The sequence below is a fragment of the Marmota monax genome, unplaced genomic scaffold (assembly GCF_021218885.2).
Source record: "Marmota monax isolate L192 unplaced genomic scaffold, Marmota_monax_Labrador192_F-V1.1 WCK01_AAM20220418_F8-fsc00107, whole genome shotgun sequence".
Lineage (NCBI taxonomy): Eukaryota > Metazoa > Chordata > Mammalia > Rodentia > Sciuridae > Marmota > Marmota monax.
Genome location: NW_026693761.1, coordinates 5,728,206 through 5,752,105, shown reverse-complemented (window position 1 = coordinate 5,752,105; position 23,900 = coordinate 5,728,206). Strand labels below are relative to the sequence as shown.

The window sequence follows — 23,900 nt, the reverse complement described above, 5'->3', positions numbered from 1 at the left end:
CAGTAGGAACTAAATGTTTGTTGGAGTATACCTTGTTCTGACTTTCCTTTGCAAATATTACTTTATATTCACTTAAAATATTTAAAAACACTAGGGCAACAATTTTAGACTAATCATCATTTTATAATTACAGAGTATTTGACATCAGAAAAAGCCAAACTCTAACCCTAGTTCAGCCTCTTACTAGCTGTGGGACCACAGAGCTACAATGTTCTGCAAATGGAGTTAATGGTAGGGATTTCTAGAAGGATTAAATGAGATAATTCATGCAAAGCTCTAAATCCAGGGTCTGATATATATGAAGTGCTTAGTAACCACAATAATAACCTCGGAAACTAGAACTACAGTAAAATAAATCATAGCATTAACAATGGTTCTGTTCAGACTCCCCAAAGCAGGACTCCGCAGAGCTTGCATAGTTGAGGCCAAACCAGTTTTCCAAGTTAGATAGGCCAGCCATGCTCCGGGGCCGCTAGAACTACATTTCCCAGCAGGCCTAGAGGCCAGGGTCGGGAGTTTCCTCTCATTTCCGGGTCGGTCATGTGACCGTCCGGCGGCACCATGGCGGAAGCAGAAGAGCAGGTAAAGGCTCCTGGTGCTAGTTCAGGGCTCTAGGGAGCGAGAGACAAGAGTGAGGTGGTAGAGGGGCGCGGAGTTGGGCGTGTTGGTTTGCTGGAGGGTGAGGCGGACCCCTGGCAAGGCGAGGAAGGGCGGCGAAAGTTCCTTTCAGGGAGCAGAGTGAGGGGGTGGTCGCCTGTCTCTGGGAGGGCTCCTGGTGCGAGGTGTAGCGCGCGGACACACCCCCGCGTTTAGGAGGCGTTCTAGCCGTGGGCCTATTCTCTGGCCTGTACTTCGGAAAATTTTGACATAATGGCAGGCCAGGCAGCGTCAAGTGCCTGTGGGAGGCTTAAGAGATTTTTTTGAGGTCAGATGACTGAAATTTAGATTGCTTTCTATTCGAATAGCACAGTGAAAGGTAGGAGAGAGTAGATGATAAGTTTTGTATGTACTGAGTTTAGGTACAGAGTTGAGGCATTGTTGCGATGCAGCAGGGATTAAAGCTACCTTTCTGGGGCAAAAATGCCCAGGCTCCAAATCTAGACCCTATTCTTACTAAGTGTGTGACTTTAGGCTATTTAACTTTCAAATATACGATGGAGATAATAATTGCACCCTCCTTAGAACGTGGATTTAGGTGGAATGCGTTTTTTCACAAAGTTAAAGTGCTTAGAACTGTTGGGCTAGTGGGATTATTTGTTGCCAGCAGTGATATCAGATGTTCAATCAACAGCTGGCAACATGGTACTGGAGTTTTGGGTATTTACTAATGATGAGAATATGCATTGTTTTCATAAAGCAACAGTGGTGGGTACACATTAGGTTAAAAGACAAAATCAAAGTGACAGGAAAAAAAGATGACTTAGGCTAGAATTGGGAGCAGTCACGTAAATTTCCATTTCCAGTGTCATTTCAGTTTCATACTATTTTTCCTCACAAATTGACAGGGCCATCAATTGCTCTGATGCCTCTAAAAAGTAATGTAATGATGAGCTGTTTAGTACCATAAAATACATTGATATGGTTCACTAATTTTAACTGTTTGCCTCATACTTGCATTTCATAATGAAAAATTCCTACATTTGATATATACCAATAACTAAGAAATTTTACTAGGAAAAAGTATGACTTGGTTGGTCGTTGTGATAACAAGAGAATCTCTTACACTTAAACTTCCCTTTTCCATTCTGGGCAAGTCAGAAGAAAACACTTATTAAGAACATATCATTTCATGACTAACATTTTTCTGTTTGATTAGCGGTGTGATTGTTTTTCACCTTGTTAATCTTCATTTCATGTTGAAATATCTTTGTTCCTTGGTTTGATATAAAAGCAAAAACAAGCAAACAAACAGATTCTTAATTTCTTAGATATGTGTAAGAGAAATGGAGAGAATCGCTGATAGTATTTACCACTGTTGTGCAGAAGACAAGTTTGGTAATGCTATCTCATGTAAAAAAAATTATATATATATATATATATATATATATATATATATATATATATATATAAAATTTATATATATATATATTTATTTATATATATATGTGTATATATATGTGTATATATATATATATATATATATATATGTGTATATATATATAGGAATGCTTCACATTTGTACATTACTTTCAAGTTTAAAAAACCCCTTAACATGGCCTTTGGTCTTTCTGATATATGCTAGAGCAAACACTTCCTATTTCAAGCCTTCTAATGGCTTCTCATTTCATGCTGAGGAAAAGACAATGCCCTTCCCCAGTAGACTTGATGTCTTGCAGGTCCTTGTCCTAGCCACTCCTTGCCTTCTTTCTCTGATCTCATTTTCCACTGTTTTTCCTTCCCTTCTATCACCTTGCACGAATCACATTGGCTTTCTTACTATTCTTCCAACAAGCTAAGCATGTTCCTACCTCAGGGCCTTTGCTAATGCTCTTCCTTCAGGATTCCTGGTATTCACAGGACTTTCTTTTTCACTTCTTTGGGGCCTTGGTCTAAGTGTTCTTTTTGACTGAGACCTTCCGCAACATTCTTTGAAACCTCCTCCCTGTGTTATTTTTCTTTGTAATACTCATCATCATTTGACATGCTGAGTTTTAAAATTTCTATTTACTTTTTCTGTACATTTCTGTATACTTCACTATTAGAATATAAGCTATCTGACAATGATTAGTTCATGACTATATGCCTGAACTAGACTATTATTTGATATTTAATAAATAATGTGCTAACTGATTAAACTTTACAGCTGAGCCAGTTTTAACTCAGTCAACTTGAGGAATTTTCTCAGATGAACTTTCTCATTATAATAAATCTTTTGTGATCTTTAGTCATCTATCTCAAAAGTTCATGATGTTTTACTAGAGCACCCTGCTGTTTAAAATAGATGCAAGAATCAAAATCTTTTAATCTTTTTAAGAATCATATGAAGTAGAATTTGCCTTTATTATCTTAGGGATTTTGCTTCAAGTCGTCATTCCGCCTTGGATGCTTTAATAGAGTAACCACTGAAGTGGGTATTTGCTCCTCAGTGGTGTCACTGTTTTTCCTAAAAAGACAGTAGTCTATTGTCAGTGACAGAAGCAAGTATTCACAGATTTTTCTAGTTTTTAAACACAGCTAGCAAATAATTGTACCTGTACTGGCAATTCTTTACGGATTAAAAGTGGTTAGGCTTTTTGCACTGTGCATGATGGGTGTATTTTGTATTTCATGGTAGGGAATCACTGAAATCTGATAGTAGGTCTTTTTTATACAATTTTTGGAAGACTAAAATGTACCAAAATGGAACAATTTAAATTTAATAATTGTTTTATTCTGCCACCTTGAAGAGCCTTTATGAAAATCCTGAATGTTTTTCCTCTTCCTGAATTCTTTAGGAATTAAATATGTATTAAGTGAATTATCATTGTAAGTTATAAAGGAGGGCAAAGGAAGGTATTTTTCTTGTTACTGTGCCCTATAAATGCAAACAGCTCTCCAAATGAGTAAGAAAACTGAACCTCTTGGCATTAACTTTCCTCAGTGTTTGCTGTATTCTTTCATTATTGTTCCCATCCTTAATTTTATGAATAACCAAAATAGTGGCATCTATGCTGAGTGAGTTAAACAGTTCAGAGAGTCTAAAACTAAAATCACTTTTTGGGTATGAATGAACATATGTTTTTAAATCTTTGGGAAATTCTTGCTTTTGCTGATATAGTAAAGGTAGTTCGCAAAATAACCACGTTTATATTTTATAGTTCACAGAAAGAACTAATATGCTGTGTTCTGCCTGGAAATCTTCTAACCAGCAGTTTTGCTTGGCTCCAAAATGATTTATAGTTGGCCTTCATAATCACAGATGCCCACCAGAATTTGTCCATACCTGTCTTATGAATAACATTCTGCTTGAAGTCTGGTTGTTTGTGTATTTGTCTTATCTCTCCTAAGATTGCTGAGTCCTCAAGAACAGGAACAAGAGCTTACTCATGTCTGTATTTCCCATAGGGCTAGTATTTTCCAGATGCTGGGTGCTTAATAAAATGCTTAAATGAATTTACTAGGGGAAGATCCCTTTCCAATTGTCACATTGTAAATGAGGTTCAGTTGAATTTGTGTGAATATATTTTATCTTACTGAGACTTTGGAATGCTATTAATACAGATACATTCTTTGCTCTTGCCAGGTACCGTTTTTCATCTTCCCTACTCATCCAGCCTGGAGGCTGGTCCATTAAAGTATTTAAGCAATCAAACCATCTATTTCTTGACTAGATTAGAGAGTTTGTACTTTGAATTCTCCTTCTGAATCTTAGAAAGTAGGAAAATTCTGTCTTAATTGTGGACTGTTTATGGGTTATCACATTTCCACGATCATGAATGCTCTCATGTTCATAAAATAAAAATCAAGGCAACATATTTGAGTTTTCTTGTCTGTAAGTTGGGAATGTTACTTTCTTAAGATTCTTGTGAATATGCAATGAGATAAAAGTATGTTAAGGTGGCTGGGTTGAAAAGGTTACTTTACAAATAGGATAAAATTAATCATTCAAACCTGGACTAGGCTCAATTCTCTTTTCTTACAGTTTGGCCTAGATATATCTTTTAGAAGCAGCGTTACCAATAACTAAAGGAAAAGCAAAGCCTAAACAAGAAGTTACAAAAAGCACAAAAATCAACACATCTTTAAGGGTCCACTCTTTACTATTGTATAACTAAAGTTTAGTCACTATCATATAACTAAACCTTAGCTGGATGTACTTATTGCCTAGTGTTACTTTCCTGCTCATCTTCATCTGGGTTGGTTGGTTGGAGGCCTTGTCACCAGCTGAATATTAATAGTCTACCCAGCATCCTCCACATTACTGCCTTTCGAGAGGAATGCTTATCTAATCAGGGGCTTCTGTATCATGTAGCTCCCCATTCATGGCTGCTCATTCATAGGGGCCTTGGTTTGTTCTTGATGCCAGATCCTCTGGAGTGTTATTTTCTTAACAAATCCAGGCTCTTATTTTAGACCTACTGAATCAGAACCTGGAATATGGGTATATTAGTGGGTATTAGCTAACTTCCCAGACTGATGATTTGATGCAAAGTCAGATTGGAGCCTGGGTCACCGAGCTTGTCCCTTTCTCCATGCTGCAGCATATATTATCGGTTTTTATTTGCAGAATAAGATAGGTGTGCTAGGTGAGCCCAGTGGACTGAACCCGGATGTAATCTAAGTCTCCATTCTTTCGACAGCTCCCTAGTTACTCTTTCCTTTTTCCTACGTAAACAGCCCATTCTCTGGTTGCCCCACACTGGCTCTTTGAACTGTTGATATGAAGTACATATAACATAAACTATTTCCTCCTTCCTGTGCATGTCAGACATTGGGATCTATAACAACCCTCTTTCCTGTTAAGCCCAGCTGGGGCACAGTCTTTGTTGGAAAGGGATAGAAGGTGACAGTACCTTGTTGAGTGTCTCATGTCTATTATCCAGGTGCAGTCTGATTTTTTGGGTCAGATCTCTGCTCTGTTTCTTTGTAGAGCAGGTTAGTCCTTCTGCGCATTTGGAGCTGGCCTTTCTTATTCTTCAGCCTCTCATGTCTCTTTCAGATTCTCTTATATTCTTTCCTAACAAACAGTATGTGTACACCCTTAAAATTCTGGGAATCCCACAAATCCCCCAGGGGTAGAGGTGTCCTGGCTTCTCTGTCTCTTGGACTTCCTCTTAATCCCTCCTATCTCTTAGGCCAGCTGTACTGTCTTCTCCCAGACCCCCGCTATTGGACTTGTGCTGATAGAAGATTAGTCTTGGGGTTGGTTGTAAGCTTTTTCTACAGGGGTCTTCTGAGAGCCCAGGGGGCTCTGCTTGGTTAACATTTTATTGGACGTGCTCTGTCATTGTTTGCTGCTACCTTCCTCCAGATTCCTTTGCGTAACTGTCCTGTGGCATGAGTTAGTAGTTTGAGCATCTGTGGAGAAAAGGCGCTTGGAGAAAAGGAGCCTTGGCTCCTGAGGGAACATACGGAAGAAGCAAGCATTCCTATTTCAGATCACTGCTTGTCTCTCATTGTCATCAATGGCAAACATATGTTGAGCTGATATGTTGGGTAGCATAGTATGAGACAAAGAGGCCAAAGCTTTATGAATTATCTACAGTGTATTTAAAATAATTGCTATTAGAACAAGTCAGTTAATATTAGGTGCTAGCAGAGGGTATGAGAAGAAACAGTGTAGGAGGCCAGATCTGGACTTGTGGCTTGGGTTTATTGGATGCAGTTATGTGAAGGAGGGGAGACCTTGGTTGGGTTGTGAAAGAAAGTAAAGATTTAAAAATAGCCAGTGATTTTTAAAACCTTAAACCTCACCTTGGCAACATGAAAATATATTACATAAAAAACAAGTTTTGATGTTGAAATAAGAGTGAGGGTCCTCGGCCTGACTGCCTGGCATTCCTGAGATTCCCTCTGCTGATTGCACTGAACTTTGAGAGGATACTGGGAATTAGAAAACTATTAGGATGAGTGCCAAGTTGGGCCAAGGGCTTTCTAAGTGGAGGATGGGCTGTAAGGAAAGCCTCAGCAAGGATCACAAATTCAGGGCAGAGAGGTGGTAATGACCAGAGTGGGGAGGATGGCAGTGGTTTGAGGTTTAAATGCGTTCCATCTCAGGTATTACTGTTCAGCTTCAACTGAGGTTATGTGCAAATATGGATCCTATGTACACATAGACTGATTTCCATGAAGCCATAAATACAAAGATTTTTCTATGAAAGTCTTTAAAAAACATCACCAGTCCAAACAAAATACCTGTATTCCATATTCAGGCTCCATACAGTTTTGCCACTTCTCTCATTGAGATGTAAGCGTGTGATATCTCAGCAAGAGGTCACCTAGTGTGGCTGGTGAGTGTAGCTTTTTGGAGGGAGCGGGAAGTGAGGCTAAAAGTCTCTTGGGGGTCAGACTGTAAAAAGCTTTGACTACCTTGCTGGAGAATCTGAATTCATTCTTTAGACTGGGAAACTACTGAGGGTTCTTTGAGAAGGACAGTGACACGCTGATCTGTGCTTTGGGAAGATAATATAGATGGCAGGTAAAGTATATTAGAGGGGTCACAGGTCACAGTGCAGAGAATTAAGATCAAGTTCTTGATGATTCAGTTTCAAGGGTTGCTTTGCAAATGAAAGGTAAATTATTGAATTTAGCTTTCAGCCTGTTACTCAGAATTTGTCCAGCTATACATTTATGTCACTGGGTGTCTTAGCACATTACTTTTGCTTCAGCCAAAATAGCACAGTTTTTTTAAATTTTGGAAATTTATGTAGCACAAAAGTTGCCATTTTAACCATTTTTAAGTGTATGTTTCAGTGGCATTAAGTGCATTTGTGTTTTTGTGCATCCATCACCACTTTTTCTTTCCCTAGAACTTTTCATCATTAGAAATTGAATCTGTACCCATTATACATTAACTCCCCATTACCCCTTCCTCGCACCCCTCTGCTTAACTTCTGTCTTATATTTCAGAGTCAGAATTACATAATATTTGTCTTTTTGTGTGTGCCATATTCCACATAGAGAACAGAACAATTTTATAACATTTTCATGATTCATAGTTAAGATTCTTTGGAAGCTGAAACATATTTGAAAATCATGAACTCTTTAAATATATAACTTTTCTCAGGGTTCAGACTTGTTGCTTGGATCCCTTATTGGGGTACTTACTCCTTCTTGTTTACCTGTCTCTAAGGACATTAAAGAGAGAGGATTGGTGAATGAAAGTAGCAGAGAAATAATAGGCCAGGATAATTTCTGAAATCACTCATGCATTGCTTTGGTAGGATTGTGGATAAAAGTGTAATTTTTTTTTTTTTTGAGGCCACATCTATGGCCTGGAGGTTCATGCTAATGCTGAGTGTAGGTCTTAATTTGCCATAGAGTAAATCTTCTCTATTGATGCCACTTGCCACTGGAAGCTCTCAGAGCCTGGTTTTCCCTGAAAATGCAGGTCTCCGAAAACTGCAAGCCTCGAAGTGTTAGACTCTGGTATTGCATTCTTTCTGGTGTGTAGCAAGAGTGTAATTAGATTTTGAATCTCTGCGTTGACATTGCTGGTTGAGGATTTATGTTTTTTTATTTGATGAAGAATAGGAATTGACATTCATTCATTTACATTTTGTGCATATCTTAATTAATTCCAAATAAAAATTTCCTTGGGTTTAAAGAGTATTAAGTATCTTTTTAGAGTTCTAGATATGGGAAATGAGAATGTAGATGTAGGATGCTACGTTACAAAGGTGCAGATGGTTAAAACATTTAACATTATGAGAAATGCATAATAGGTGTTCAATAAAGAAGTCAGAATAGCAACTGCTTTTTAAAAATCTTACAGTGCTTTTTTTTTTTTAAGTAGCAGGAATTAAACTCGAGGTGCTTAACTACTGAGCCACATTCCCGCCACTGCTCCCCCCCTCCCTTTTTGTATTTTATTTAGAGTCTGGGTCTCACTGAGTTGTTTAGAGCCTTGCTAAGTTACTGAGGCTGGCTTTGAACTCATGATCCTTCTGCCTTTAAGGTGTACAACATGACATTAGAGATGCATATATAGTAAAATAGTTACTATAGTAAAACAAATTAACATGTTAGTAATCTTACAGAGGTAATTCATTTTGTCCCCTGTAGCAAAAACAGCTATTAGCAAAAATCCTGAATACAATAATATACTATTACTAACTGTAGTCCTCATGTTGTGTATTAGAGCTTTAGACTTGTTCATCCTACATATCTGCTACTTTTTATCCTTTGATCTATATCTGTCCTTCCCCTGGTAACCACTGTTTTATTCTCTGTCTCTGTATATTGCCTTTTCCCCCCCCTTTAAGATTCCACACATAAGTGAGACCATGCAATATTTTTCTATTTCAAGCTTATTTCACTTAGCATAATGTCCTCCAGCTCTATCCATGCTTTAGCAAATGGCAGGATTTCTTCTTTTTTAAAGTCCTGAATAATATGCCTTCCCCTCCCCTCCCTTTCCCTCCCCCCCCTTGTGTTGCATATTACAGTTTCTTTATCCATTCATCTATTGGCAGACACAGATTATTTCTTATCTTGGTTAGTGTGGATCATGCTATAATGAACATGGGATTGCAGATATCTTTATGAGGCAATGGATTTCATTTCCTTGGGTGTTTAATGAAGATGAAATGCTGGGTTATACAGTAATTCTATTTTTAATTATTATTTTTTTTGGTACTGGAGACTGATTTCAGGGGTACTTAACCACTGAGATATCTCTCCATCCATTTTTTTAAGTTACTTTTTTTTTAGTTGTAGATGGATACAATTCCTTTGTTTTATTTATTTATTTTCATGTAGTGCTGAGGATAGAACCCACTGCCTCACACATGCTAGGCAAGCACTTTACCATTGAGCCACAACCCAGCCCCACTATCCTTTTAAAAAAATTATTTATTTACTCAAACTTGTTATATGTGACAGCAGAATGCATTTAAATTCTTAGTACACATATAGAGCACAATGTTTTATGTCTCTGGTTATACACAAAGTAGAGTCACACCATTCGTGTCTTCATACATGTACTTAGGATAATGATGACAATCTCATTCCACTATCTTTCCTCCCCCACGCCCCTTCCCTTCCCTTTGCCATATCTAAAGTTCCTCCATTCCTCCCAAGTCCCCCCCACCCCTTTCCCATTATGGATCAGCATCCACATATCAGAGAAAACATTCAGCCTTTGGTTTGTTGGGATTGGCTTACTTCACTTAGCATGATATTCTCCAGCTCCATCAATTTACCTACAAATGCCATGATTTTATTCTCTTTTAATGCTGAGTAATATTCCATTGTGTGTGTGTGTATGTATGTATATGTATGTATGTATATACCACCCCCCACAGTTTCTTTATCCATTCATTTGTTGAAGGGCATCTATGTTGGTTCCACAATTTAGCCCCCATTCCTTTGTATTTTTTATTTTAAGACAGAGTCTTGTTAAGTTTCTTAGGGCCTCACTAAATTGCTGAGGCTGGCTTTGAACTTCTGATACTCCTGCCTTAGCCTCTCAAGCTGCTGGGCATTACAGGTGTGTACACTGCATCTGGCTGTTTTTAATTTCTTAATAATCAAATTCTCTTTCTTAATGGAAGAGAATTTAATAATTTCTTAATGACCAAATTCTCTTCCGTAATGGAAATCTCTGTTTCCACCATCAGTATTTAGGGGTATGCTTTTCTCTACATCCTTGTTGACACTGATTATCTTTTGTCTTTCTAATAATAGCTGTCCCTACTGGATGGGAGGTGATATCTCATAGTGGTTTTGATTTGCATTTCCCTTATAATTAGTAATTTTGAGGACCTTTTAATACACCTGTTGGCTGTTTTTATATCTTTGGAGAAATGTCTATAAAGGTCCTCTTTTTAACTGGATTATGTTTTTGTTTTTGTTTTGCTGTTGAGTTGTATAGTTCTTTATAAAAATATGTGGCTTGTACATATTTTTTTCCCAATCCATAGGCTGCCTTTTTATTTTGTTGATTGTTTCCTTTCGATGTGCAGAAGCTTTTTAGTTTGATGCAATCCCATTATTTTTAGTTTTGTAGCTTGAGCTTTTGGTATGATATCTAAGAAAGCATTGCCAAGGCCAACATCAGGGAGCTTTTCCCAGTGTTTTCTTCTGGGAGTTTAATGGATTTAGGTCTTGTTAATTTAAGTTGATTTTTGGGAGGAGTGTAAGGTAAGGTTCCAATTTATCATTTTGCATGAGGAAGTCCAGTTTTTCTAGCACCATTATTGAAGAGACTGTCTTTTTCCTATTGTGTCTTCTTGGTGCCTTTGTGGAAAATCAGTTGACTGTGTGTGCTTGGATTTATTTCTGGGTTCTCTATTTTGTTAGAATAGTGACTATTAATATTAAAAATAGAATGTGCCCCAGAGAGAAGGACTAAGGTGACAAGAGGCCAAAAACCTGGAAGTGGATGGTTATTGCAAAGGAGAAGAGGTAGAAATGTACATGTCATTATCTGGGGAACAGTCAAGTGGCAGAAGAGTTGGATTTTTTATGTGTCGTGGTGGTGCCAAGAACAAAAAGTTATTGTGTAGGATTGTAGCTCTAAACTAATAAGAACTTTTAAAGATTTCGATTAAATTAAACAGGTTGCATTGGGATTTAGAGGAGATTCCAATATTCATCATGGTTAACAAGATAACAGTAATACAATTCTTAATTATTATCTCATAATAGTAACATTTGTCCTATTTTACAGATGGTCTTCAAGTGCAGGGACTGTATTTTCTGTAGAATTGTATTCCAGAGGTTGCCTGCCACCAACCAAGCTCTTGCTGATTTTTGATGTATGAAATAAAAATGTTTCTAAACACCAGATTTGTATTTATCCTGCTGTCAAGCTTGAATTGAGTAATATATGCGCCTGACTTTAAAATGTTCTTTTTTTCTTGAAAAAATATTAGTTAAATGTGAAATGACCTTGCCCTTCTTTTTTTGTTCTTTCTTTGTTTATTTCATGGATTGTTGTAAAATGCTTACATTCGGTGTCAGCATATTAGTTGTAACCTTTTATTGCTATTGATATCTATAAGTACGTTAAGTAAATCTTCATTTTGCTGACCTCTTTGAGGATGCATGGCATCAGCAGATTCTCTCTTTCAGTGGACAGGTGAGAGATTAGCAGGATCAAGTCAATTTTTCCCTTTTTGCTTTGTTTCCTTCAGAGCAGCAAGATTCATTGTCTAGCAAGGAGGAAACTGTGCTAAATGGCAGAATTTGTCTTAGAGTTAATGGTTTAAAGAGTGCATGTAAATTACACACTGTCTGCTAGGTACCACTGCAGGGGGATTCTTTTTTAAACACTGTTTTAGAATTTTGATTCAGCCAGGTTAATAGCATCATAATTAATAACACAAGAGGTTTTCAGTGTAAGGAATTGGCTTGTAGATAATTTGAGATGAAGGTTTACTCTTCCCTTCCAAGATCAGTGAGGTACTTTTGCTGGATGGATTTCCATTGTTAGCTAGGGAAAGTGTCTTCCAGGTCCTCTGGTGACAGATTCTAGGGTAATTAGTTCACCTGCTGACTGCTTGAGGGAGGTAAACAGAAGTGTGGACCACTGGAACCGTTAAGTAAACCATCTTTGGCCTGCCTAGGTGTGAAGTTGAGGGGGGCATAGGGGAGTAGGAGCATGTCGAGGGTCTGTTAAAGTGTGGTTGCAAATACCCTTCCAAAAAGAGATTAGAGATGGGGATATGAAGACTCCTTCCCCTGACAAATGCTTTTTATTCTTTTGTCATGTCTTCTGATCATTTGCCTCTCTGTCTTTGTAGGAAACTGGGTCTCTTGAAGAATCTACCGATGAGTCTGAGGTAAGGTGATAATTCAAGGAGCCCTAGGATTTGTCACTACCATGTCCTACCCTTGTGCTTGTTCTGCTTTGCTCAGTGGGACATTTCCTGGTGCTGGGGGTAAGGGTGGTGAGGGCTATACAGTAGAGGCTGGGGGAGAAGCATGCCTGTTGTCTTCAAAAGTCTGAATGGATTAGCTTAAGAAATAAACAGGGAAAGGAATAAAAAGTTTTTCTTTCATTGCAAAGCAGTGGACAAAGCACAGAAGCATGTGGACACTGGGAAAATTGATGTCAGGCTTTAAAAACTAATCTGTAATGTCTTTTTAAAAAAATTATCCAGTATAGCTTTTGCAGTATTCTGTTTTTTTCTTCTTTTTTTACATGGTGCTGGGGATTTAACCCAGGGCCTTGTACATGCTAGGTAAGCATTCTCTAGGGAGCTACACTCCTTGCTCTAATATTTATTTTTTACCTATTCTTTTGATGACTATGAGGTACTTATTGGTGTAATTCCTGAATCATTGAAATTATAGTTAATTTCTTTTTTTTTAAATTTTTTATTGTGGGTTGTTCAAAACATTACAAATTTCTTGACATATCATATTCCACACTTTGATTCAAGTGGGTTATGAACTCCCACCTTCACCCCATACACAGATTGCAGAATCACATCAGTTACACAACCATTGATTTACATATTGCCATACTAGTGTGTGTTGTGCTCCGCTGCCTTTCCCATCCTCCACCATCCCCCCTCCCCTCTCTCCCTTCCCCTCCCCTCCTCTCTCTCTACCCCCTCTACTGTATAACCCTGAGGGTCTCCTTCCATTTCCATGCAATTTCCCTTCTCTCTCCCTTTCCCTCCCACCTCTCATCCCTGTTTAATGTTAATCTTCTTCTCATGCTCTTCGACCCTACTCTGTTCTTAGTTACTCTCCTTATATCAAAGAAGACATTTGGCATTTGTTTTTTAGGGATTGGCTAGCTTCACTTAGCATAATCTGCTCTAATGCCATCCATTTCCCTGTAAATTCTATGATTTTGTCATTTTTTAATGCAGAGTAATACTCCATTGTGTATAAATGCCACATTTTTTTTATCCATTCGTCTATTGAAGGGCATCTAGGTTGGTTCCACAGTCTTGCTATTGTGAATTGTGCTGCTATGAACATCGATGTAGCAGTGTCCCTGTAGCATGCTCTTTTTAGGTCTTTAGGGAATAGACCAAGAAGGGGAATAGCTGGGTCAAATGGTGGCTCCATTCCCAGCTTTCCAAGAAATCTCCATACTGCTTTCCAAATTGGCTGCACCAATCTGGAGTCCCACCAGCAATGTACAAGTGTACCCTTTTCCCCACATCCTCGCCAGCACTTGTTGTTGTTTGACTTCCTAATGGCTGCCAATCTTACTGGAGTGAGATGGTATCTTAGGGTGGTTTTGATTTGCATTTCTCTGACAGCTAGAGATGTTGAGCATTTTTTCATGTACTTGTTGATTGACTGTATGTCCTCCTCTGAGAAGTGTCTGTTCAGGTCCTTGGCCCATTTGTTGATTGGGTTGTTTGTTCTCTTATTGTCTAATTTTTTGAGTTCTTTGTATACTCTGGATATTAGGGCTCTATCTGAAGTGTGAGGAGTAAAGATTTGTTCCCAGGGTGTAGGCTCCCTATTTACCTCTCTTATTGTTTCTTTTGCTGAGAAAAAACTTTTTAGTTTGAGTAAGTCCCATTTGTTGATTCTAGTTATTAACTTTTGTGCTATGGGTGTCCTATTGAGGAATTTGGAGCCCGACCCCACCGACTGTAGATCGTAGTCAACTTTTTCTTCTATCAGACGGCGCGTCTCTGATTTGATATCAAGCTCCTTGATCCATTTTGAATTCACTTTTGTGCATGGCGAGAGAAAGGGATTCAGTTTCATTTTGTTGCATATGGATTTCCAGTTTTCCCAGCACCATTTGTTGAAGATGCTGTCCTTCCTCCATTGCATGCTTTTAGCCCCTTTATCAAATATAAGATAGTTGTAGTTTTGTGGATTGGTTTCTGTATCCTCTATTCTGTACCATTGGTCCACCCGCCTGTTTTGGTACCAGTACCATGCTGTTTTTGTTACTATTGCTCTGTAGTATAGTTTGAAGTCTGGTATCGCTATACCGCCTGATTCACACTTCCTGCTTAGCATTGTTTTTGCTATTCTGGGTCTTTTATTTTTCCATATGAATTTCATGATTGCTTTCTCTATTTCTACAAGAAATGCCGTTGGGATTTTGATTGGCATTGCATTAAACCTATAGAGAACTTTTGGTAATATCGCCATTTTGATGATGTTAGTTCTGCCTATCCATGAACAGGGTATATTTTTCCATCTTCTAAGATCTTCTTCTATTTCTCTCTTTAGGGTTCTGTAGTTTTCATTGTATAAGTCTTTCACCTCTTTTGTTAGGTTGATTCCCAAGTATTTTATTTTTTTTGAAGATATTGTGAATGGAGTGGTTGTCCTCATTTCCATTTCAGAGGAATTGTCGCTGATATACAGGAATGCCTTTGATTTATGCGTGTTGATTTTATATCCTGCCACTTTGCTGAATTCATTTATTAGCTCTAATAGTTTCTTTGTAGAGCCTTTTGGGTCTGCTAGGTATAGAATCATATCATCTGCAAATAGTGATAATTTAAGTTCTTCTTTTCCTATTTTTATGCCTTTAATTTCTTTCGTCTGTCTAATTGCTCTGGCCAGTGTTTCGAGAACTATGTTGAACAGAAGTGGAGAGAGAGGGCATCCCTGTCTTGTTCCAGATTTTAGAGGGAATGCCTTCAGTTTTTCTCCATTCAGAATGATGCTAGCCTGAGGCTTAGCATAGATTGCTTTTACAATATTGAGGTATGTTCCTGTTATCCCTATTTTTTCTAGAGTTTTGAACATAAAGGGATGCTGTACTTTGTTGAATGCTTTTTCCGCATCTATCGAGATGATCATATGGTTCTTATTTTTAAGTCTATTGATGTGGTGAATAACATTTATTGATTTCTGTATATTGAACCAGTCTTGCATCCCAGGGATGAATCCTACTTGATCATGGTGTACAATTTTTTTGATATGTTTTTGTATCCGATTCGCCAGAATTTTGTTGAGGATTTTTGCATCTAGGTTCATTAGAGATATTGGTCTGTAGTTTTCTTTCTTTGAAGTGTCTTTGTCTGGTTTAGGTATCAGGGTGATGTTGGCCTCATAGAATGAATTTGGAAGTTCTCCCTCCTTTTCTATTTCCTGAAGTAGCTTGAAAAGTATTGGTATTAGTTCTTCTTTAAAGGTTTTGTAAAAGTCTGCTGTATACCCATCCGGTCCTGGGCTTTTCTTAGTTGGTAGTCTTTTTATGGTTTCTTCTATTTCCTCAATTGATATTGGTCTGTTTAGGTTTTCTATATCCTCCTGACTCAATCTGGGCAGATCATATGACTTAAGAAATTTATCGATGCCTTCACTATCTTCTAATTTATTGGAGTATAAGGATTCAAAATAATTTTTGATTATCTTCTGTATTTCTGAAGTGTCTGTTGTGATATTGCCTTTTTCATCCCGTATGCTAGTAATTTGAATTCTCTCTCTTCTTCTCTTTGCTAGCATGGCTAAGGGTCTGTGGATTTTGTTTATTTTTTCAAAGAACCAACTTTTAGTTTTGTCAATTTTTTCAATTGTTTCTTTTGTTTCGATTTCATTAATTTCAGCTCTGATTTTAATTATTTCTTGCCTTCTACTTCTTTTGCTATTGTTTTGCTCTTCTTTTTCAAGGATTTTGAGATGAAGTATGAGATCATTTATTTGTTGGTTTTTTCTTTTTTTAAGGAATGAACTCCAAGCAATGAATTTTCCTCTTAGAACTGCTTTCAATGTGTCCCATAGATTCCGATATGTTGTGTCTGTGTTTTCATTTATCTCTAAGAATTTTTTAATTTCCTCCTTGATGTCTTCTATAACCCATTGATCATTCAGTAACCTATTGTTCATTCTCCAATTGATGTATGCTTTTTCCTTCCTTCTTTTATCGTTGATTTTCAGTTTCATTCCATTATGATCAGATAAGATGCGTGGTATTATCTCTACTCCTTTATATTGTCTAAGAGTTGCCCTGTGACATAATATATGATCTATTTTTGAGAAGGATCCATGTGCTGCTGAGAAAAAAGTGTAACTGCTTGATGTTGGGTGGTATACTCTATACATGTCAATTAGGTCTAGGTTATTAATTGTGTTATTGAGTTCTATAGTTTCCTTATTCAACCTTTGTTTGGAAGATCTGTCCAGTGGCGAGAGAGGTGTGTTGAAGTCTCCCATGATTATGGTATGGTGGTCTATTAGACTCTTGAACTTGAGAAGAGTTTGTTTGAGGAACATAGCTGCACCATTGTTTGGGGCATAAATATTTATGATTGTTATGTCTTGTTGGTGTATGGTTCCCTTAAGCAGTATGTAGTGTCCCTCTTTATCCCTTTTGATTAACTTTGGCTTGAAATCTATTTTATTTGATATGAGTATGGACACTCCTGCTTGTTTCCGAAGTCCATATGAGTGATATGATTTTTCCTAACCTTTTACCTTCAGCCTATGTATGTCTTTTCCTATCAAATGCATCTCCTGTAGGCAGCATATTGTCGGGTCTTGTTTTGTGATCCATTCTACTAGCCTGTGTCTCTTAATTGGTGAGTTTAAGCCATTAACATTTAGGGTTATTATTGAGATATGGGTTGTTCTTCCAGCCATATTTGTTTATTTCTGTTACTAAACATGGTTTGTTTTCCTCTTTGATTATTTTCCCCCCCTTTACGGTCCTACCTCCCACTGTTGGTTTTCATTGTTATTTTCCATTTCCTCTTCCTGTAATGTTTTGGAGAGGATGTTTTGAAGAGATGGTTTTCTAGCTGCGAATTCTTTAAACTTTTGTTTATCGTGGAAGGTTTTAATTTCATCTTCCATCCTGAAGCTTAATTTCGCTGGATACACAATTCTTGGTTGGAACCCATTTTCTTTCAGTGTTTGAAATATGTTATTCCAGGATCTTCTAGCTTTCAGAGTCTGTGTTGAAAGATCAGCTGTTATCCTGATTGGCTTACCCCTAAATGCAATCTGCTTCCTTTCTCTTGTAGCTTTTAAAATTCTCTCCTTATTCTGTATGTTGGGCATCTTCATTATAATGTATCTAGGTGTGGATCTCTTACGATTTTGCACTTTCGGCATCCTGTAGGCTTCTAGGATTTGGGATTCTGTCTCATTCTTCAAGTCTGGGAAGTTTTCTCGTATTATTTCATTGAATGGACTGCTCATTCCTTTGGTTTGGAGCTCTGTATCTTCCTGTATCCCAATGACTCTTAAGTTTGGTCTCTTAATGTTATCCCATATTTCTTGGATGTTCTGCTCATGGTTTCTTAACAGTCTTGCTGAGCTGTCTGTGTTCTTTTCCAGTTGAAATACTTTGTCTTCATTGTCTGATGTTCTATCTTCTAAGTGTTCTACTCTGCTGGTAGTATTCTCCATTGAGTTTTTAAGTTGGTTTATTGCTTCCTGCATTTCTAGGATTTCTGTTTGTTTGTTTTTTATAACCTCTATCTCCCTGTATAGTTGATCCTTTGCTTCCTGGATTTGTTTGCGTAATTCATTGTCGAAGTGATCTTTCATTGTCTGATTTTGCTGTTTAATGTCTTCCTTGATACTCCAGATCATCTGAAGCATGTATATCCTGAATTCTTTATCTGACATTTCATCTGCTGCAGCTGTTACCTCTTCTAAAGTTGCGTTGACCTGCATTGCTTGTGGTCCTTTCTTTCCTTGTCTTTTCATACTGCTTGCGTATCTTTCCTGCAGGCGCGGGCGGCGGCTCTGCTCTCTCCTTATTCCAATTGGGGTGTCATGGCTACCACGCCGGCAGGTCACTGGGCCTGTTCTGGGCGCTGGCGGCGGCTCTGTTCTGCCCCTACTCCAATTGGGGTGACGAGTGTACCACACCGGCAGGCCACCGGGCCTGATCCGCCGGTCGGTTGCAGGTTTGCCTACCCTGCAGGCGCGGGCGGCGGCTCTACTCTGCCCCTACTCCAAATGGGGTGACGTGTCTGTTGTACCGGCAGGCCACTGGGCCTGTCCCGCTGGTCGGTCGCAGATCTGCCCACCTTTCGGGCACGGGTGGAGGCTCTGCTCTGCCCCTACTCCAATTGGGGTGTCGTGACTACCCCGCCTGCAGGACGCTGTGCCTGTTCCTGGCACAGGCGGCGACTCTGCTCTGCCCCTACTCCAATTAGGGTGGTGTGTGTACCACGCCGGCAGGCTCCTGGGCTTGATCCGCCGGTCTGTTTCAGCTCTGCCTACCTTGGAGGCGCGAGCGGTGGATCTGCCCTGCCCCTCCTACCACGCCTGCGGACCCCTGAGCCTGATCTGCAGGTTGGTCACAGGTCTGCTGACCCTGCGGGCATGGGTGGCGGTTCCACTCCGCCCCCACTCCAATTGGGGTCATGTGACCACCACACCAGCAGGGCCTGATCTGGGCGTGGGAGAAGGATCTGATCTGCCCCTACTCCAGTTGGGGCGACGTGTGTACCACACTGGCAGGCCACTGGGCCTGACCCGCCAGGCTGTCACAGGTCTGTTTACCTTGCAAGCTCGAACGGCGGCTCTGCCCTGCCCCAACTACCACGCCCATGTACCGCTGGGTCGCGGGTCTGCCCACCTTGGGGCTGTCGGTGGCGGCTCCGCTCCGCCCCCTCTCCAATTGGGGTCACGCGGTCACCACGCTGGCGAGCCGCTGGGCCTGCTCCGGGCGCTGGCGGCGGCCCGGCTCCTCCCCTCTGGCTCCACGACAAATTGAGGAGACTCGGGTGTCTGTGCCTCACCCCCCCTACCAGGAGACCAACTGTTTATGTCGCCGCTGGTATTGATGAAGTTCTCTCCTCCGCCGCTTTCTGATGACATCAGATCTCTGCCATGTTGGTATCCTATGCGAATGGCAGCATTTCGTTCCCCTTGCCGGGCAACCAAAGCAACGGGTGAGTCCTGACCGGCCCTCAGCAGGACCCGGACCGAGAAGCAGTTTCCGCGGGCTCCTAGCCCCGGGCCAGGGAAGTTCCGGGAGCCGGAACTCGGCCGCTCCGTGCTCGGTATAAGCTCCTATAAGGGTAGGCTCCAAGAAGCAGTCCCCACGGGCTCAGTTCCGGGAGCCGGAATTCGGCCGCTTAGTGCTTGGTGTATGCTCTGATAGGAGCAGGGTCCAAGAAGCAGCCTCCGCAGGCTCCGCAGCCCTGGGCCAGGGCGGTTCCGGGAGCCGGAACTCGGCCGCCCCGCGCTCGGTGTTCGCTCCGATAAGATCAGGTTCTAAGAAGCACCCAGGCACTGAACCCTAGCAATCTGTCTGCAAGCCGCAGGCGAATGGCAGCCTGAAATTACCTGTTCTATGGCTGAATGAGCTGTGGTCAGTCGCAAACAGGGATGGTGACGTCAGCTTTCCAACATGGTGGCTGCTGGCCTCCTCTGTGGTCTGACCGGTGTGGAGAACCGAGATGGACCGCTTCCTTCCCCTGTCTCGAACCCAGAATTCAGCCCTGAGTACGGTGCTTGCACGGCTGGCAGAAACTGCAGCGCTGTATCCCTGCGTCGCTATCTCCTCGTTTCCCAGCGCGCGCTGCAGACTCTAGCCGCGGGGCGATTTGCTGAATAAGCAGTGTTACCCTCCGTGCGACAAACCTCTCGCTTTTGAGTCCCCATAGCCGATCCTCGTGCGATGGAAATCCTTCCTCCAGGTTCCGGAGCACCCCACTATTGCTGGAAATTCCTAACAAGATATCCTTTAGCCGTCCTGACTTGTCATACTCCCACACAGTGAAGCAGCACACGGGGCCAATGCACTCCCCTCGCCGCCATCTTCCTTCTTCAATAGTTAATTTCTTAAAGTAAAAAAGGAATCTATGAAGGAGTTATGTTAAAGATTATATCTTGAGAATAAAGTCATTCTTTTTAAAAAAGTGAGAGTTTTAAAAAAATCCTTCCTTTTCAAAAATATGCATAAGAAGTAAGTTTAAACACAATACAAATTAATTAGCGTATCAATTTTATAGGTGGACTAATATATTATTTTTAAATATAGTATTTTTTTTCCTTTCAATATTTCATTTAGTTTAGGGAAATGAAAAAGCATCTGTGCTGACCTGCTGGAAATTCACACTGACATGACTGTAGCTGCAATTGTTTATTAAATTGGGATTTTTGTTGCATATTGTTTTTATATGAGTTTTGTTTGCATTTTCAGGGAAAATGTGGGCTTATGCTTAATTTCTAGAAAACGTCATATATATTATACCATTTTCTAGCCACAGTTCTTAACATTATGTAGGATTTCTGTTCCTGTGGTGCTGCAGATAAGGTATTTCTGAGTGTGCTTATAGATAGGGTATAGCATTATTAATTACTGAAAGTACTGAAAACTTTTCAGATTACCGTTTTTAGATTTGGAAATCTGTAACTAACAACCAACCTTGTGTTCTCAGAACCATTGGTATAGAATCATCCGGTATTTGGGATCTGTCCAGGAATTTGATTTCATAGGTTATGAGAATGATGGCAGGAACCCAAATCTAAATCTTGCCACATGTTCTACAGATATGAAATGAATCAACAAGAACAAGTAAGAGTACATGTAAGTCAGGCCTCTAGTATAATTAGGAAATAGGGAGTGTTACAGATTTTAATACAAGTGGGGGAATAAACCCCAGGAAACCAGCAGAGCCAGCTCTGGAGTTGATGCTGGAGCTGAGAGTCAGGTGGAAATGGGGTAGAAGCGCAGAGTGCAGCTGAGCACCCAGTTGTGGCAGAATACAGATAAAAATCACCCTTAGTGGGCTGGGGATGTGGCTCAAGCGGTAACACACTCGCCTGGCATGCAAGGGGTGCTGGGTTCGATCCTCAGCACCACATAAAATAAAATAAAGATGTTGTGTCCACCGAAAACTGAAAAATAAAAATATTAAAAATTCTCTCTCTTTCTCTCTCTCTGAGTGGGAAAATGTCACAAAACATTGGAGATCTGAGATGTGGTGTATGTGGAAATTTGAAGGAAAGGGCTTGAAAGTGCTTGGAACTAAGTGCGGGATGGTGCTAATTCTGGGAGAGATGGAGGAGGTTTTCCTTAGAGGCTTGGTAGTTAAGGAAAAGGACAAAGCAGAGAGAATTAAGGGTGACTACAGATAGAGTATCCTAAGATCAGAACTATCTACTCTACTCCCACAAAAAACGAAAGTTCCATTTATTTAAAAGAAACACTTCATTGTATCTACGTAACTCAGAAAACTAGTAAACCACCCTGAAGCCTCATCCCCTTCTCAGGGGCATCTGTTGTTGCTGTCTAGGAACACCCGAGACTGTGAAAATGAACTGAAATGGTAGGTAACATCCATTTGAAGTTCTTATAGGAAGAAGGCAAAGTGAGAATACAGCTTTTTTATGCAGCATAAAGCAGTAATGTGTTCCCCTTTTATAAAACAGTTGAGTCTCATTAAACAGGCATTTCAAAATATGATCATTGACCTTAAATCTGAAATTAAAAAAACTCAGAATAGAAATAGACAAAAAAAACTAGGAAGTTAAGAAATGAGAGTTGACCCAACTGTGGAAAGAAATTAAACCAAGTTCAGACTTTATACATTTAGTAAGTCTGTTTGTGGCTGAACTGTGGGAGAAATTATCTTAGGTTTCTTTACTTAGTTTAAACCACTTTCCACTTCCAGAGGTGATATTTTTAAGATACCAGTTAATCTGCCAAAGAATCCTTCTCTATTCCTTTCTCTCTCTCTCTCCTTTCCAACATGTTTTATAACTTTTAGGACAGGCATTTCCTCTATATACTTCTTTCTTATTCAAGTACTTGGATAATTTTCAGTTCTGAGAGCAGTAATGTGTAGTGTTTTCAACCATGTGTTTTAACAATTTGTTTATCATTTTATGAACTGATGCATTTTATATAAACTGGGCTTTTATATTAGGAAGACCATTGTTTTAGATTTATCTAAAGTTCTCATTTTAATGTATGTCTGAGAAGTATTTTCTGTCCCAAATTGTCCATATGATTTTTATTAATCTTGAAAACTCCAACCAAATGAAATGAAATTGCTAAGAGTAGTGTAATTAATGTAATGAAAATGTGTATATGTCTGCATATAAAAATTTAAGAATTTTAACTTGCACTTTGCAGTTAAAGGAGAAATTCAGAACTGTATTATAAACATGATAGCTAAGCATGTCACTTAAGAGACTCCATAGTTAAGGTTCCTACATTTATCTTAATACTTTAATTAGTTGTGGCAAATTTTGTAGGATAACTAAACAAGTCCTCCTATCTAGGCTTTTTTGAATGTTAGACGGTGTACTGTTTCTTCCATCTTGATATGAGCCAATTTCTTAGATAGTGTTTTGTTTTTGAACAGCATAACAGAGAAGCATATTATCTTTAAAAGGATTTCTTTTCCATATTGAAGCACTAAGATCTTTTTAATACTTAGGGATGATTGCTGTTAGTGGGACAAGACAAGAGCAGAGAGGAGTGGATGGATATTCAGGAATGGTTTTAGTTGGAATATTTAAGAGTGAATATGCTGGGAAACTTGGAAGATGAGTCAGGGCAGGAGTCTTCAGGAAGGAGGAAAAGTATTTGCAGAGACAGTGTTGTGCCATTGTATGTATATTTGCCAACCATGAGGCACTCAGTGTGCCGGGAATGTAGGAGGAAGATGGAAATGAGTCTGGTAGAATATATGAAGGTAAGATTTGAAAGCTCCTAATGGATCAAATCTGGCAGTGTGGACTTGGTTCTGTGGATATCAGGGAGCTATCCAAAGGCTTGATTTTTGGGGAGAGATGAAGGCTGGTAACAGGTGACCTAGAAGGAGAGACCATGGCAGGAAGACCATTTGGGTGGTTCTCATGGAAGTCCCCTTAAGAGGTAGGAGTGTGCAGGGCCTGGGCAAAAAGGTAGCAGAAGACAAAGAGGAGCTGCCTTCAAGGAGCTACTTCTCAAGTTCAGTCAATAGGAAGTTTAGGATGGTGTGTGAAAGGTGAGCTAGATCGAAGAGTCAAGAAGATTCCAAATATCCAGCTCAGCTGTGTTGTAGGGAACTGAATCTAATATTAGGCAGTTAAAGGAAAAATATATTCTCAGCCCAAATTTTAAACTTAAAGACTGATTTCTCAACATGTAGATTATTCATCTTTAAAAGTGGTACTTTTTAATCCATTGGTATCTTTTTTTTTATAATGGTTTTGCTCATGCTGAAACAAATTAGATGCTCTCATATTAAATATATTTTCAAACAAAAGGAAGTGAGCAAACTAATTTATGGAATTTTATTTTACTTTAAAAGCCTATAAGTCACTGCTTGTAGAGGCACTTTTTGAGCCCTATTTGGAGAAGAGATGATGTAGTGGAAGGGGTAATATGTTGGGAGCCTTTTCTGATAATGATGATCATT

At 39.5% G+C, this 23,900-nt stretch overlaps 1 protein-coding gene across 1 annotated transcript in view; it reads left to right on the top strand.

Annotated features, from left to right (window-relative positions):
• Positions 1-522: 522 nt before the first annotated feature.
• Vps41 (VPS41 subunit of HOPS complex) overlaps positions 523-23,900 on the top strand; it is a 167,315-nt gene continuing 143,937 nt past the window's right edge. Inside the window, exons 1-2 of the mRNA XM_046460605.2 lie at positions 523-582; positions 12,387-12,425. Coding sequence (XP_046316561.1) covers positions 562-582; positions 12,387-12,425 — 60 coding nt within the window. The 5' untranslated portion in view covers positions 523-561. The remainder of the gene's footprint in view (positions 583-12,386; positions 12,426-23,900) is intronic.